Source organism: Neoarius graeffei, chromosome 2, assembly GCF_027579695.1.
Source record: "Neoarius graeffei isolate fNeoGra1 chromosome 2, fNeoGra1.pri, whole genome shotgun sequence".
Lineage (NCBI taxonomy): Eukaryota > Metazoa > Chordata > Actinopteri > Siluriformes > Ariidae > Neoarius > Neoarius graeffei.
The window spans coordinates 111,821,932-111,837,141 of NC_083570.1; the positions used below are offsets into that span (position 1 = coordinate 111,821,932).

General features: G+C 41.6%; 1 protein-coding gene across 1 annotated transcript; it reads right to left on the minus strand.

Annotated features, from left to right (window-relative positions):
* Nucleotides 1–339: 339 nt before the first annotated feature.
* On the minus strand, nt 340–14,657 carry rragcb (Ras-related GTP binding Cb). The gene is made up of 7 exons (XM_060911476.1): nt 14,389–14,657; nt 6,720–6,923; nt 6,126–6,325; nt 2,061–2,175; nt 1,839–1,981; nt 1,555–1,703; nt 340–1,471 (listed from the first exon to the last, which is right to left on the minus strand). The coding sequence occupies exons 1-7, from the start codon at nt 14,590–14,592 to the stop codon at nt 1,263–1,265; spliced, it is 1,224 nt and encodes a 407-aa protein (XP_060767459.1). The 5' UTR covers nt 14,593–14,657; the 3' UTR covers nt 340–1,262.
* Between the last annotated feature and the right edge of the window lie 553 nt (nt 14,658–15,210).

Here is a 15,210-nt window from a genome sequence, read left to right on the forward strand (position 1 = left end):
TGCATTTGAGTACAAATATATAAAGTGTGTATAAAAAGTTATTTTTGGACCATGACACTTCCACGCCTCTCCTGCGTCGAGAAGAGGCGTTCGGCTCGGCTATAGCGTAGCCTAGTGTTAATACTTCAGCACTGAGAGTAAACACACACGAGGTAAACCATGAACATGCTACATTGTATTGAGCTGGAAGACTGACAGTGTGAGGTCTGAGCACAAATAGACACGTTTTTCCCCATCATGCATCACTTCCTTACGCGAAACTGGAGGCTAACGGCGCCCAGCTACGTTAGCCTCATAGCTCAGGTGCCCAAAAAAAAAAAAAAAAAAAAAAACCCCAAAGAAAATCAGACACCAAACTAAACTGCAGACGTGCTACATGTGCGATATTGGTCCGTTATAAAGTTTCCAGCGTTTCACCCAGAGTGCAGGGCTGCACGATATATCGTGCAACAATATTGCGATATTTCATACACACCTGCACATGTAAACAAGGCTTTAATCAAATCATTTTAAATAAAAAACACTTACGCAACACTAATAATAAACGAAAACCGGAAATGTAGCGTTGTCTCCCGATCTACACTTTTAAACAGAGAAATTTCCGGAAATATTTCTGCCATCATCGGAAAAAAAAAAATGAACAAGCAGCAAGTGAAGTGAATCTATTAAACAAAACAAACACTCATTAACTCAGATGCAGGATAGAAATATTTCCAGAAGTTTCTCAGCTTGAGGGTGCAAAACGGAGAGAAGAGAGGTATGTTCATATCGTGATCCGTTTCGGAAAACGTCTATTAAAGGAAATGGTCGTTCCCGTGTCTGGCTGGGGTAAACGGATTAGCAGCGAGTCCAGAAACGCACCTCACACCCCACATGGGTATTGGACGAAGCGAGCGTGAAAGGTTACGGTTACCGCGTGGTGTAAAAACGCTCGTTAACCGTAAACGTGACGGGTCATCCACTGCGCGTTCAAGTGGAACCGTTCATCTTAAAAGGTTCTCAAAAAACACGCCACAAGTATTCCCGCTTGGTGTACGGTGCATAACGTTTAACCCTTCACTGTTCGCTACCTTCGTCTCGAAGCTCCAGTGTAAACGCGGACTGACTCCAATCGTGGTAAAGTTCTCCTTTAAGACTGATGTGAATGTTTCAGCCAATCACAGACATCCCGGTACACACACACACGGTTAAACGCAGCAGTGCATATACAGAGTTCACCCTTGAACCCTGCTCCCAGTCCCTGACACACCCACAGCCTCAGTTTAGAAGCCCCGCCTCTCCTGAGGAAGGCCCCGCCCTGTGAAGCCACCCCAGGCTTCTGTGGTGCTGTGGAACATCGAAGCTTCAGCGCCGCCGCTGCTGCCGCCAGGAGAGTCGAGCAGATGGTCCGAGCCCCTCCTCTGGACGACCCTCACCTCGAACACCTCGTGAATGGCCTTCCTCAGACAGTGGAAATTATAGTCTATCAGACCTGAGGGGAGCACATACACACACGGCTGTGGCATCACAGTCAAACATCGTCCAAAGTGATCTGCATGTGTGCGCGCATGTTACCTTTCTTCTCAAAGCTCTCCTCTCTCAGGATACACACCAGTGCCAGGAACTTGGTGACCTCCTTCAGGTAGAGCACAGTGGTGTTGTTCAGCTTAATGATGGCCAGAGAGTCTTTATCATATACCGAACCACTGCCGTCCTCCTTCATCCTGACACACACACACACTTGGTTGAAATGACTGTTCCTCTGATGAAGTACAGGTTTTTACATATATAAAAAAAAAAAAAAAGAAAAAAAAAAGTGTAAACTGTAGACGCTCCGCCGGAGCACGCGCGTCTCTCACCCGTAAATGTAGGAGATGTCCATGACCACATCAATCATGTCGCAGCACAGCTCGTACGACTGCATGTCCACGGGAGAGCTGTCTGTGGCCACGTAGATCTTACTGAGCACGTCAAACAGAAACGCCTTCTCGATCCCAGAGTTCTGCTCTCACACAAGACACACCCCGTTCAGCAGGAGAAAACTAAATTCAGTACCGCGTAGTGAATGGCACCCCGCTCACCGATATGAAGAGGTTGAGGAGGTTCTCCAGTGCGGGCAGCTGAGGGATGAGCTTCTGCACCACTTTACTGAACGCTTCAAATATCGAGTGGTCGTAGATGCTGGTCAAGTAAAAGCTGAAAAAAAAAAAAAACCCACACAAAAACTTAACCAATAAATAAAGAGCTGCGCAAATGATCCAAATTATATAAAAAGAGCAACAGCTATTGAATTAAAGCCAACAAAGCAGCAACTTACAACAATCCCGGTTTAGAAAACCCTGTGCTAGCATATTAATAAGTGTTACCATTACATCAGTCAGCTCATGCTAACTAATCCTCCAAGACTGGTCATTTGTTAGTTTTAGTAATTCTAATGAAACCTAGAACGTTCAAGAAAAAAAAAAAAAAAGCTAGCACGCTCAAGCACACCGCTAACGAGCAAAAGAAAGAGCTAGCACACTCAAGCACACAGCTAACGAGCAAAAGAAAAAGCTAGCACGCTCAAGCACACAGCTAACGAGCAAAAGAAAAAGCTAGCACGCTCAAGCACACAGCTAACGAGCAAAAGAAAGAGCTAGCACGCTCAAGCACACAGCTAGCGAGCAAAAGAAAGAGCTAGCACGCTCAAGCACACAGCTAGCGAGCAAAAGAGCTAGCACGCCCAAGCACACAACTAACGAGCAGAAGAAAAAGCTAGCACGCTCAAGCACACAGCTAACGAGCAAAAGAAAAAGCTAGCACGCTCAAGCACACAGCTAACGAGCAGAAGAAAAAGCTAGCACGCTCAAGCACACAGCTAACGAGCAGAAGAAAAAGCTAGCACGCCCAAGCACACAACTAACGAGCAGAAGAAAAAGCTAGCACGCCCAAGCACACAACTAACGAGCAGAAGAAAGAGCTAGCACGCCCAAGCACACAACTAACGAGCAGAAGAAAGAGCTAGCACGCTCAAGCACACAGCTAACGAGCAAAAGCTAGCACGCTCAAGCACACAGCTAGCGAGCAAAAGAAAAAGCTAGCACGCTCAAGCACACAGCTAGCGAGCAAAAGAAAGAGCTAGCACGCTCAAGCACACAACTAACGAGCAGAAGAAAAAGCTAGCACGCTCAAGCACACAGCTAACGAGCAAAAGAAAAAGCGAGCACGCTCAAGCACACAGCTAACGAGCAAAAGAGCGCGAGCACGCTCAAGCACACAGCTAACGAGCAAAAGAGCGCGAGCACGCTCAAGCACACAGCTAACGAGCAAAAGAGCGAGCACGCTCAAGCACACAGCTAACGAGCAAAAGAGCGAGCACGCTCAAGCACACAGCTAACGAGCAAAAGAGCGAGCACGCTCAAGCACACAGCTAACGAGCAAAAGAGCGAGCACGCTCAAGCACACAGCTAACGAGCAAAAGAGCGAGCACGCTCAAGCACACAGCTAACGAGCAAAAGAGCGAGCACGCTCAAGCACACAGCTAACGAGCAAAAGAGCGAGCACGCTCAAGCACACAGCTAACGAGCAAAAGAGCGAGCACGCTCAAGCACACAGCTAACGAGCAAAAGAGCGAGCACGCTCAAGCACACAGCTAACGAGCAAAAGAGCGAGCACGCTCAAGCACACAGCTAACGAGCAAAAGAGCGAGCACGCTCAAGCACACAGCTAACGAGCAAAAGAGCGAGCACGCTCAAGCACACAGCTAACGAGCAAAAGAGCGAGCACGCTCAAGCACACAGCTAACGAGCAAAAGAGCGAGCACGCTCAAGCACACAGCTAACGAGCAAAAGAGCGAGCACGCTCAAGCACACAGCTAACGAGCAAAAGAGCGAGCACGCTCAAGCACACAGCTAACGAGCAAAAGAGCGAGCACGCTCAAGCACACAGCTAACGAGCAAAAGAGCGAGCACGCTCAAGCACACAGCTAACGAGCAAAAGAGCGAGCACGCTCAAGCACACAGCTAACGAGCAAAAGAGCGAGCACGCTCAAGCACACAGCTAACGAGCAAAAGAGCGAGCACGCTCAAGCACACAGCTAACGAGCAAAAGAGCGAGCACGCTCAAGCACACAGCTAACGAGCAAAAGAGCGAGCACGCTCAAGCACACAGCTAACGAGCAAAAGAGCGAGCACGCTCAAGCACACAGCTAACGAGCAAAAGAGCGAGCACGCTCAAGCACACAGCTAACGAGCAAAAGAGCGAGCACGCTCAAGCACACAGCTAACGAGCAAAAGAGCGAGCACGCTCAAGCACACCGCTAACGAGCAAAAGAGCGAGCACGCTCAAGCACACCGCTAACGAGCAAAAGAGCGAGCACGCTCAAGCACACCGCTAACGAGCAAAAGAGCGAGCACGCTCAAGCACACCGCTAACGAGCAAAAGAAAGAGCTAGCATGCTCAAGCACACAGCTAACGAGCAGAAGAAAGAGCCAGCACGCTCAAGCACACAGCTAACGAGCAAAAGAGAGTTAACACGCTCAAGCACACAGCTAACGAGCAGAAGAGCTAGCACACTCAAGCACAGTCAGCAAAAAGCTAACGAGCAAAAGAAAAAGCTAGCACGCTCAGTTAGCAAAAAGATAACGAGCAAAAAAGCTAGCACGCTTAAACAGCTAATGAGCAAAAGAAAAAAAGTTAGCAAGCTCAAGCAAACAGTTAGCAAAAAGCTAACGAGCAAAAGAAAAGGCGAACACGCTCAAACAGTTAGCAAAAAGCTAACGAGCAAAAGCTAGCACGCTCAAACAGCTAATGAGCAAAATAAAGCTAGCACGCTCAAACAGTTAGCAAAAAGCTAACAAGCAAAAAAGCTAGTACGCTCAAACAGCTAACGAGCAAAAGAAAAAGCTAGCACGCTCAAGCACGCAGCTAACGAGCAGAAGAAAGAGCTAGCACACTCAAGCACACAGCTAACGAGCTAGCACGCTCACACAGCTAACGAGCAAAAGAAAGCTAGCACGCTCAAGCACACAGCTAACGAGCAGAAGAGCTAGCATGCTCAAGCACACAGCTAACGAGCAGAAGAAAAAGCTAGCACACTCAAGCACACAGCTAACGAGCAGAAGAAAAAGCTAGCACACTCGCACAGTTAGCAAAAAGCTAACAAGCAAAAGAAAAAGCTAGCACCCTCAGTTAGCAAAAAGATAACGAGCAAAAAAGCTAGCACACTCAAACAGCTAACGAGCAAAAGAAAAAAGTTAGCATGCTCAAGCAAACAGTTAGCAAAACACTAACGAGCAAAAGAAAATGCGAACACCCTCAAACAGTTAGCAAAAAGCTAACGAGCAAAAGCTAGCACGCTCAAGCACACAGCTAACGGCAAAAGAAAAAGCTAGCACGCTCAAGCAAACAGTTAGCAAAAAGCTAACGAGCAAAAAAGCTAGCACGCTCAAACAAACAGCTAACGAGCAAAATAACCTAGCATGTTCAAGAAAAAGCTAGCGGGGGGGGGGCAGTGAGCAAAAGGAAAACCTACCATGTTCAAGAAAAAATAAATAAATAAAAAAAAAATTCTGCACGCTAGGGTTTCCTTTCACATTCAAAGAAAAGCTGACAAGTGAAAGACAACCCTAACATTTAAAAAAAAAAAAAAAAACCTAGCATGTTTAAGTGGAAAAAAAAAAATTAGCAAGTGAAAGAAACTTAGCATGTTCAAAAACAAACCAAAAAATATGAGCAAAAGAAAAAGCTAACGTTCAACGGAAAGAAAAAAGCTAGCATGTTGAAATCTACCATTAGCTGCAACTCCCGCGCTGTTTATCTGAAGCTCCGGCTCGCGGATACGACTTTGCGTTCACTCGCTAACCAACAGTCAGCTAGAACGACGTTCATCTTCACAATTCAGTCTACAGTGCGAGCAGCGATCAACCGGATCCAAGCGGGGAGTTTAGTCGTCTTGGGCTTTATTGACTAATTAATTAAACCCAACCAGAACACACAGCAAGTAAAATCCTAACACGCATTGCTTACTTCAATTTAATCCAACTGATTAATCTGGGTTTTATTGACTTCAACCTCAAACAAGTTTTCAAAAACTACTTAAAGCATCCAACGCTAACGAGTTTCTGAAAGACAGTCCTGAGAGAAGCACAGCGAGACTCGCGGGTCACCTGAGGTGCAGTCTGTCGAGGCCGGCGTCTGCCAGGTTGTCGTCGGCTCGCTGGTGGATGTCCCTCTGCGCCTCGATCTTGTGGTCGTCTGAGAGACAGTCCACCTTGTGCACGAACACCTCGAAGTTGATGTAGGGGTTGAGTCTGTAGGCGCGGGACACGGTGAGGTGCAGCCGTCTCAGAGCCTCCATGTAATCGTCCTGCAGGAGGAGACGAGCGTTCAGCTTCACGCCGAGACGCCTCGGCCTTCGGTTAGTCCCCTACAGACGCTGCACCGTCACGCGTTTCAGCGTACAGTAGCAGCGTTCATCTCAACGCAAGCACACGGGTCATATCATTGGCCCCGCCCCAACTAGTTCTATCAAACCTGGAGCTCAAAGTCCTATTCTAGTGCAGGAAAAGCTGATCTAGGGAGCAAAAAAAAAACCAACTGAAAGAAAGCTAATGAGGTGATTAATAGAAAAACCAGGGGAAAGTGAGTGACAAATATCAAGCAACTAAAAGTGCGCCAAAAAAAAAAAAAAAAAAACACTATGCAGATGAAAAGCGACTTAAAGAAACAGAAAGAGAGAACGAATCACCAGTGGAGCTCACCTGTGCGTCGATGACGAAGACAAGCGCTCCGGTGCCTCTGAAAACCAACTCGTACTCAAACGTAGAGTCGAAGAAGTCCACCTGCCCCGGGAAATCCCAGATCTGAAAGTTCACAAAGGAGTTGCTGCTGATGTCGTCTTTGAAGATCTTACTCGTGCTCTCCAGGAACAGCGTCTCGTTAGGGGACATCTTGTGGAAGACCACCTGAGACACGAGTCAAAGAGGAAATAAAAACAGAACCCAAGGAAGAGATCGAAGCGAGAGCTCGTGAGCCAAAGAGGAAAGATGTAGCGAATTTAAAAAAAAATAAAAAATAAAAAAATAAAAAAAATTCAGAACTCAAACATAAGCCAGGGTCTAACGTTTGGAGAGGCAGCTTCAGCACCAAAAGGTTGCCGGTTTGATTCCCTGGACCAGCAGGAATGGCTGAAGTGCCCTTGAGGAAGGCACCTAACCCCCAACTGCTCTGGGTGTAGTGCGGATAAGAGCGTCTGCTAAATGGCATTAAATGTAATACAAAAAAATAACTTCTAGCTCAGATGGAGACGTTCTAATCACTGAAATGGGAAAAAAGTGTGAGAAACACAAAAATCAGAACCTTATTCAAATCACACTTGTGAAATTCCTCTCTGCATTTCACTGCATTTCTCTCTCTCACACACAGAACAGATTTCCTTCAGAGCCAAAACCCCCCCACCAGTGTGTCACATTTAATATACATTTTAAACAATTCTTCTGGAAATATTAAAAAAATATTTACTCAATTAAAGAAATAAAAAGTTAATTGAATTGGGCAGCACGGTGGTGTAGTGGTTAGCACTGTCGCCTCACAGCAAGAAGGTTCCGGGTTCAAACCTCACGGCCAGCGGGGGCCTTTCTGTGCGGAGTTTGCATGTTCTCCCCATGTCTGCGTGGGTTTCCTCTGGGTGCTCCGGTTTCCCCCACAGTTTAAAGACGTGCTGATTTGGTACAATGGGGCCACTAATTGGTGCAAGCTGTTGTGGTTTCCCATGACATGATGCATGTACATATAATATTTTTATATACATCTTCCTATGGCAAAAGCTAAATAAATGAATGGTTTTGGTGGAGTATTTTAGTGTACTACAGTGTAGAGTACTGTAGCATACTGTAGTGTACTATAGTGTAGCATACCATAGTGCAGCATACTGTAGTGTACCAGTGTACTATAGCATAGTGTAGTATATTAGTGCACTATAGTGTAGTATACTGTAGTGTACTGTGGTGTACTATAGTGTAGTGTACTATACCATTGTGTAGCATACTAGTGTACTATAGTGTAGTATACTAGTGTACTGTAGCATACTGTGGTGTACTAGTGTAGCATACTAGTGTACTATAGTGGAGCATACTGTGGTGTACTATAGTGTAGTATACTGCAGTGTACTAGAGCATACTGTAGTGTACTAGTGTACTATAGTATACTAGTGCACGAGTGTAGTGTACTATAGTGCAGCATACTGTAGTGTACTAGTGTACTGTAACTGTTGTGTACTATAGTGTAGCATACTGTAGAGTACTACAGTGTAGCGTACTACAGTGTAGCAAACCATACTGTAGTGTACTAGTGTACCATACTAGTGTCCTGTAGCACTTACAGGAAAAACCCAAAAATATCTCCCAAAGGGAAAGAGAAAAAAAAAAAAAGTTTATATAAATAAACTGACAAGTGTTATCTAAATATGCAAACGATTAAAAAAGTAATAAAAGGAATCTAAGCAGGTAATGGGTGGAGCTCTCTCATTAAGATTAAAAAGTGAGGAATAATAAAAGGAATCTAAGCAGGTAATGGGTGGAGCTCTCTCTCCCTCATTAAGATTAAAAAGTGATGAATAATAAAAGGAATCTAAGCAGGTAATGGGCGGAGCTCTCTCTCTCCCTCATTAAGATTAAAAAGTGATGAATAATAAAAGGAATCTAAGCAGGTAATGGGTGGAGCGCTCTCTCTCCCTCATTAAGATTAAAAAGTGATGAATAATAAAAGGAATCTAAGCAGGTAATGGGCAGAGCTCTCTCCCTCATTAAGATTAAAAAGTGATGAATAATAAAAGGAATCTAAGCAGGTAATGGGCGGAGCTCTCTCTCTCCCTCATTAAGATTAAAAAGTGATTAATAATAAAAGGAATCTAAGCAGGTAATGGGCGGAGCTCTCTCTCTCCCTCATTAAGATTAAAAAGTGATGAATAATAAAAGGAATCTAAGCAGGTAATGGGTGGAGCTCTGTCTCTCTCATTAATATCAAAAAGTGATAAATAATAAAAGGAATCTAAGCAGGTAATGGGTGGAGCTCTGTCTCTCTCATTAATATCAAAAAGTGATAAATAATAAAAGGAATCTAAGCAGGTAATGGGCAGAGCTCTCTCATTAAGATTAAAAAGTGAGGAATAATAAAAGGAATCTAAGCAGGTAATGGGCGGAGCTCTCTCTCTCCCTCATTAAGATTAAAAAGTGATTAATAATAAAAGGAATCTAAGCAGGTAATGGGCGGAGCTCTCTCTCTCCCTCATTAAGATTAAAAAGTGATTAATAATAAAAGGAATCTAAGCAGGTAATGGGCGGAGCTCTCTCCCTCATTAAGATTAAAAAGTGATGAATAATAAAAGGAATCTAAGCAGGTAATGGGCGGAGCTCTCTCCCTCATTAAGATTAAAAAGTGATGAATAATAAAAGGAATCTAAGCAGGTAATGGGCGGAGCTCTCTCTCTCCCTCATTAAGATTAAAAAGTGATGAATAATAAAAGGAATCTAAGCAGGTAATGGGCGGAGCTCTCTCATTAAGATTAAAAAGTGATGAATAATAAAAGGAATCTAAGCAGGTAATGGGCGGAGCTCTCTCCCTCATTAAGATTAAAGAGTGATGAATAATAAAAGGAATCTAAGCAGGTAATGGGCGGAGCTCTCTCTCTCCCTCATTAAGATTAAAAAGTGATGAATAATAAAAGGAATCTAAGCAGGTAATGGGTGGAGCTCTCTCATTAAGATTAAAAAGTGATGAATAATAAAAGGAATCTAAGCAGGTAATGGGCGGAGCTCTCTCCCTCATTAAGATTAAAGAGTGATGAATAATAAAAGGAATCTAAGCAGGTAATGGGCGGAGCTCTCTCTCTCCCTCATTAAGATTAAAAAGTGATGAATAATAAAAGGAATCTAAGCAGGTAATGGGCGGAGCTCTCTCATTAAGATTAAAAAGTGATGAATAATAAAAGGAATCTAAGCAGGTAATGGGCGGAGCTCTCTCATTAAGATTAAAAAGTGATGAATAATAAAAGGAATCTAAGCAGGTAATGGGTGGAGCTCTGTCTCTCTCATTAAGATTAAAAAGTGATGAATAATAAAAGGAATCTAAGCAGGTAATGGGCGGAGCTCTCTCTCTCCCTCATTAAGATTAAAAAGTAATAAATAATAAAAGGAATCTAAGCAGGTAATGGGCGGAGCTCTCCCTCTCCCTCATTAAGATTAAAAAGTGATGAATAATAAAAGGAATCTAAGCAGGTAATGGGCGGAGCTCTGTCTCTCTCATTAAGATTAAAAAGTGATGAATAATAAAAGGAATCTAAGCAGGTAATGGGCGGAGCTCTCTCATTAAGATTAAAAAGTGATGAATAATAAAAGGAATCTAAGCAGGTAATGGGTGGAGCTCTCTCATTAAGATTAAAAAGTGATGAATAATAAAAGGAATCTAAGCAGGTAATGGGTGGAGCTCTGTCTCTCTCATTAAGATTAAAAAGTGATGAATAATAAAAGGAATCTAAGCAGGTAATGGGTGGAGCTCTGTCTCTCTCATTAAGATTAAAAAGTGATGAATAATAAAAGGAATCTAAGCAGGTAATGGGTGGAGCTCTCTCATTAAGATTAAAAAGTGATGAATAATAAAAGGAATCTAAGCAGGTAATGGGTGGAGCTCTCATTAAGATTAAAAAGTGATGAATAATAAAAGGAATCTAAGCAGGTAATGGGTGGAGCTCTCATTAAGATTAAAAAGTGATGAATAATAAAAGGAATCTAAGCAGGTAATGGGTGGAGCTCTGTCTCTCTCATTAAGATTAAAAAGTGATGAATAATAAAAGGAATCTAAGCAGGTAATGGGTGGAGCTCTCATTAAGATTAAAAAGTGATGAATAATAAAAGGAATCTAAGCAGGTAATGGGTGGAGCTCTCTCATTAAGATTAAAAAGTGATGAATAATAAAAGGAATCTAAGCAGGTAATGGGTGGAGCTCTCTCATTAAGATTAAAAAGTGATGAATAATAAAAGGAATCTAAGCAGGTAATGGGCGGAGCTCTCTCATTAAGATCAAAAAGTGATGAATAATAAAAGGAATCTAAGCAGGTAATGGGCGGAGCTCTCTCATTAAGATTAAAAAGTGATGAATAATAAAAGGAATCTAAGCAGGTAATGGGTGGAGCTCTCATTAAGATTAAAAAGTGATGAATAATAAAAGGAATCTAAGCAGGTAATGGGTGGAGCTCTCATTAAGATTAAAAAGTGATGAATAATAAAAGGAATCTAAGCAGGTAATGGGTGGAGCTCTGTCTCTCTCATTAAGATTAAAAAGTGATGAATAATAAAAGGAATCTAAGCAGGTAATGGGCGGAGCTCTCTCCCTCATTAAGATTAAAAAGGAATAAATAATAAAAGGAATCTAAGCAGGTAATGGGCAGAGCTCTCTCATTAAGATTAAAAAGTGATGAATAATAAAAGGAATCTAAGCAGGTAATGGGTGGAGCTCTCTCATTAAGATTAAAAAGTGAGGAATAATAAAAGGAATCTAAGCAGGTAATGGGTGGAGCTCTCTCTCTCCCTCATTAAGATTAAAAAGTGATTAATAATAAAAGGAATCTAAGCAGGTAATGGGCAGAGCTCTCTCTCTCCCTCATTAAGATTAAAAAGTGATGAATAATAAAAGGAATCTAAGCAGGTAATGGGCGGAGCTCTCTCCCTCATTAAGATTAAAAAGTGATGAATAATAAAAGGAATCTAAGCAGGTAATGGGTGGAGCTCTCATTAAGATTAAAAAGTGATGAATAATAAAAGGAATCTAAGCAGGTAATGGGCGGAGCTCTCTCCCTCATTAAGATTAAAAAGTAATAAATAATAAAAGGAATCTAAGCAGGTAATGGGCAGAGCTCTCTCATTAAGATTAAAAAGTGAGGAATAATAAAAGGAATCTAAGCAGGTAATGGGCGGAGCTCTCTCTCTCCCTCATTAAGATTAAAAAGTGATTAATAATAAAAGGAATCTAAGCAGGTAATGGGCGGAGCTCTCTCTCTCCCTCATTAAGATTAAAAAGTGATGAATAATAAAAGGAATCTAAGCAGGTAATGGGTGGAGCTCTCTCATTAAGATTAAAAAGTGATGAATAATAAAAGGAATCTAAGCAGGTAATGGGTGGAGCTCTGTCTCTCTCATTAAGATTAAAAAGTGATGAATAATAAAAGGAATCTAAGCAGGTAATGGGCGGAGCTCTCTCTCTCCCTCATTAAGATTAAAAAGTGATGAATAATAAAAGGAATCTAAGCAGGTAATGGGCGGAGCTCTCTCTCTCCCTCATTAAGATTAAAAAGTGATGAATAATAAAAGGAATCTAAGCAGGTAATGGGTGGAGCTCTGTCTCTCTCATTAAGATCAAAAAGTGATGAATAATAAAAGGAATCTAAGCAGGTAATGGGCGGAGCTCTCTCATTAAGATTAAAAAGTGATGAATAATAAAAGGAATCTAAGCAGGTAATGGGCGGAGCTCTGTCTCTCTCATTAAGATCAAAAAGTGATGAATAATAAAAGGAATCTAAGCAGGTAATGGGCGGAGCTCTCTCATTAAGATTAAAAAGTGATGAATAATAAAAGGAATCTAAGCAGGTAATGGGCGGAGCTCTCTCTCTCCCTCATTAAGATTAAAAAGTGATGAATAATAAAAGGAATCTAAGCAGGTAATGGGTGGAGCTCTGTCTCTCTCATTAAGATCAAAAAGTGATGAATAATAAAAGGAATCTAAGCAGGTAATGGGCGGAGCTCTCTCATTAAGATTAAAAAGTGAGGAATAATAAAAGGAATCTAAGCAGGTAATGGGCGGAGCTCTCTCTCTCCCTCATTAAGATTAAAAAGTGATTAATAATAAAAGGAATCTAAGCAGGTAATGGGCGGAGCTCTCTCTCTCCCTCATTAAGATTAAAAAGTGATGAATAATAAAAGGAATCTAAGCAGGTAATGGGTGGAGCTCTCTCATTAAGATTAAAAAGTGATGAATAATAAAAGGAATCTAAGCAGGTAATGGGTGGAGCTCTGTCTCTCTCATTAAGATTAAAAAGTGATGAATAATAAAAGGAATCTAAGCAGGTAATGGGCGGAGCTCTCTCTCTCCCTCATTAAGATTAAAAAGTGATGAATAATAAAAGGAATCTAAGCAGGTAATGGGCGGAGCTCTCTCTCTCCCTCATTAAGATTAAAAAGTGATGAATAATAAAAGGAATCTAAGCAGGTAATGGGTGGAGCTCTCTCATTAAGATTAAAAAGTGATGAATAATAAAAGGAATCTAAGCAGGTAATGGGCGGAGCTCTCTCTCTCCCTCATTAAGACTAAAAAGTGATGAATAATAAAAGGAATCTAAGCAGGTAATGGGTGGAGCTCTCTCATTAAGATTAAAAAGTGATGAATAATAAAAGGAATCTAAGCAGGTAATGGGCGGAGCTCTCTCATTAAGATTAAAAAGTGATGAATAATAAAAGGAATCTAAGCAGGTAATGGGTGGAGCTCTCTCATTAAGATTAAAAAGTGATGAATAATAAAAGGAATCTAAGCAGGTAATGGGTGGAGCTCTGTCTCTCTCATTAAGATTAAAAAGTGATGAATAATAAAAGGAGTCTAAGCAGGTAATGGGCGGAGCTCTCTCCCTCATTAAGATTAAAAAGTGATGAATAATAAAAGGAATCTAAGCAGGTAATGGGCGGAGCTCTCTCTCTCATTAAGATTAAAAAGTGATGAATAATAAAAGGAATCTAAGCAGGTAATGGGCGGAGCTCTCTCTCTCCCTCATTAAGATTAAAAAGTGATGAATAATAAAAGGAATCTAAGCAGGTAATGGGCGGAGCTCTCTCTCTCCCTCATTAAGATTAAAAAGTGATGAATAATAAAAGGAATCTAAGCAGGTAATGGGCGGAGCTCTCTCTCCCTCATTAAGATTAAAAAGTGATGAATAATAAAAGGAATCTAAGCAGGTAATGGGCGGAGCTCTCTCTCTCCCTCATTAAGATTAAAAAGTGATGAATAATAAAAGGAATCTAAGCAGGTAATGGGCGGAGCTCTCTCTCTCCCTCATTAAGATTAAAAAGTGATGAATAATAAAAGGAATCTAAGCAGGTAATGGGCGGAGCTCTCTCTCTCCCTCATTAAGATTAAAAAGTGATGAATAATAAAAGGAATCTAAGCAGGTAATGGGCGGAGCTCTCTCTCTCATTAAGATTAAAAAGTGATGAATAATAAAAGGAATCTAAGCAGGTAATGGGCGGAGCTCTTTCTCCCTCATTAAGATTAAAAAGTGATGAATAATAAAAGGAATCTAAGCAGGTAATGGGTGGAGCTCTGTCTCTCATTAAGATTAAAAAGTGATGAATAATAAAGGAATGTAAGCAGGTGATGTGGTGTAAAGAGAACCTTCTGGATGGAGGACTTTCCGCTGCGCCTGAGTCCCATCAGGAGGATTCTGGGTTTATCCCTGTGCTGGGTTTCCCTCCCCGGCTCCTCCTGCTCCTCCTCCACCCCGTACCCCAGAGCCTGCTTCCCCAGCTCCTCTCTGTGGAGAGCATGAAGATCTAACCCCGAGCTCGCTGCGCTCTCAGCCCCGAACTGCACAGACATCCTCCCTCTGCACACTGCGCTCCGCTCCGCTTCTCTCCTCTCTCCGCCGCTACATGCCTGCACCCCGCTCACACGCCGGAAGTTATTGGGCACAGGGCATCACGTGACCGCTTCTTCTTCTGCTGCTTCAATGCTTTGTGTACGTTTGCGCCATCTAGCGGACTGCGACCTTTTCTTTCTTTCTTACAGAAAGAACAAAAATAGATAAATAAACAAATAAAGGAATTAACCAATTAATTAATTAGTCGATTGATTAATTAGTCAATCAAATTTCTTTTTCTTTCTTACAGAAAATACAAAATAGCAGTACAAAATGCAAAATATATATTCAGTGTGTAAAAATAGGAATGGAAATATAAAAGTATCATGCCAGTAAAAATAAGTATTTAATTATGCATTCATTTGTTTATTCGTTTGCTTGTTTGAAAGCATAAAATACAACGACAACTAAAATAAAAGCAAATAAACAATTAAACAAACAAAGAAATTAACCAATTAACCAATTGATTTATTGATTGATTGAAATAACTGAAATAAAACAAACAAACAACAAACAAATAAATTAGTCAATTAAAATAAATAAAAAAATATTAATGAAATAATTAGCCAGTTAATTGA

Coding starts and splice junctions, on each gene's coding strand:
- rragcb (XM_060911476.1), bottom strand. CDS start 14,592: ATGTCTGTGCAGTTCGGGGCTGAGAGCGCAGCGAGCTCGGGGTTAGAT. Junction 6,924..14,388: donor GAAAGTCCTCCATCCAGAAG/GTTCTCTTTACA, acceptor CTCGTGTCTCAG/GTGGTCTTCCACAAGATGTC. Junction 1,982..2,060: donor TCCTCAACCTCTTCATATCG/GTGAGCGGGGTG, acceptor GTGTGAGAGCAG/AACTCTGGGATCGAGAAGGC.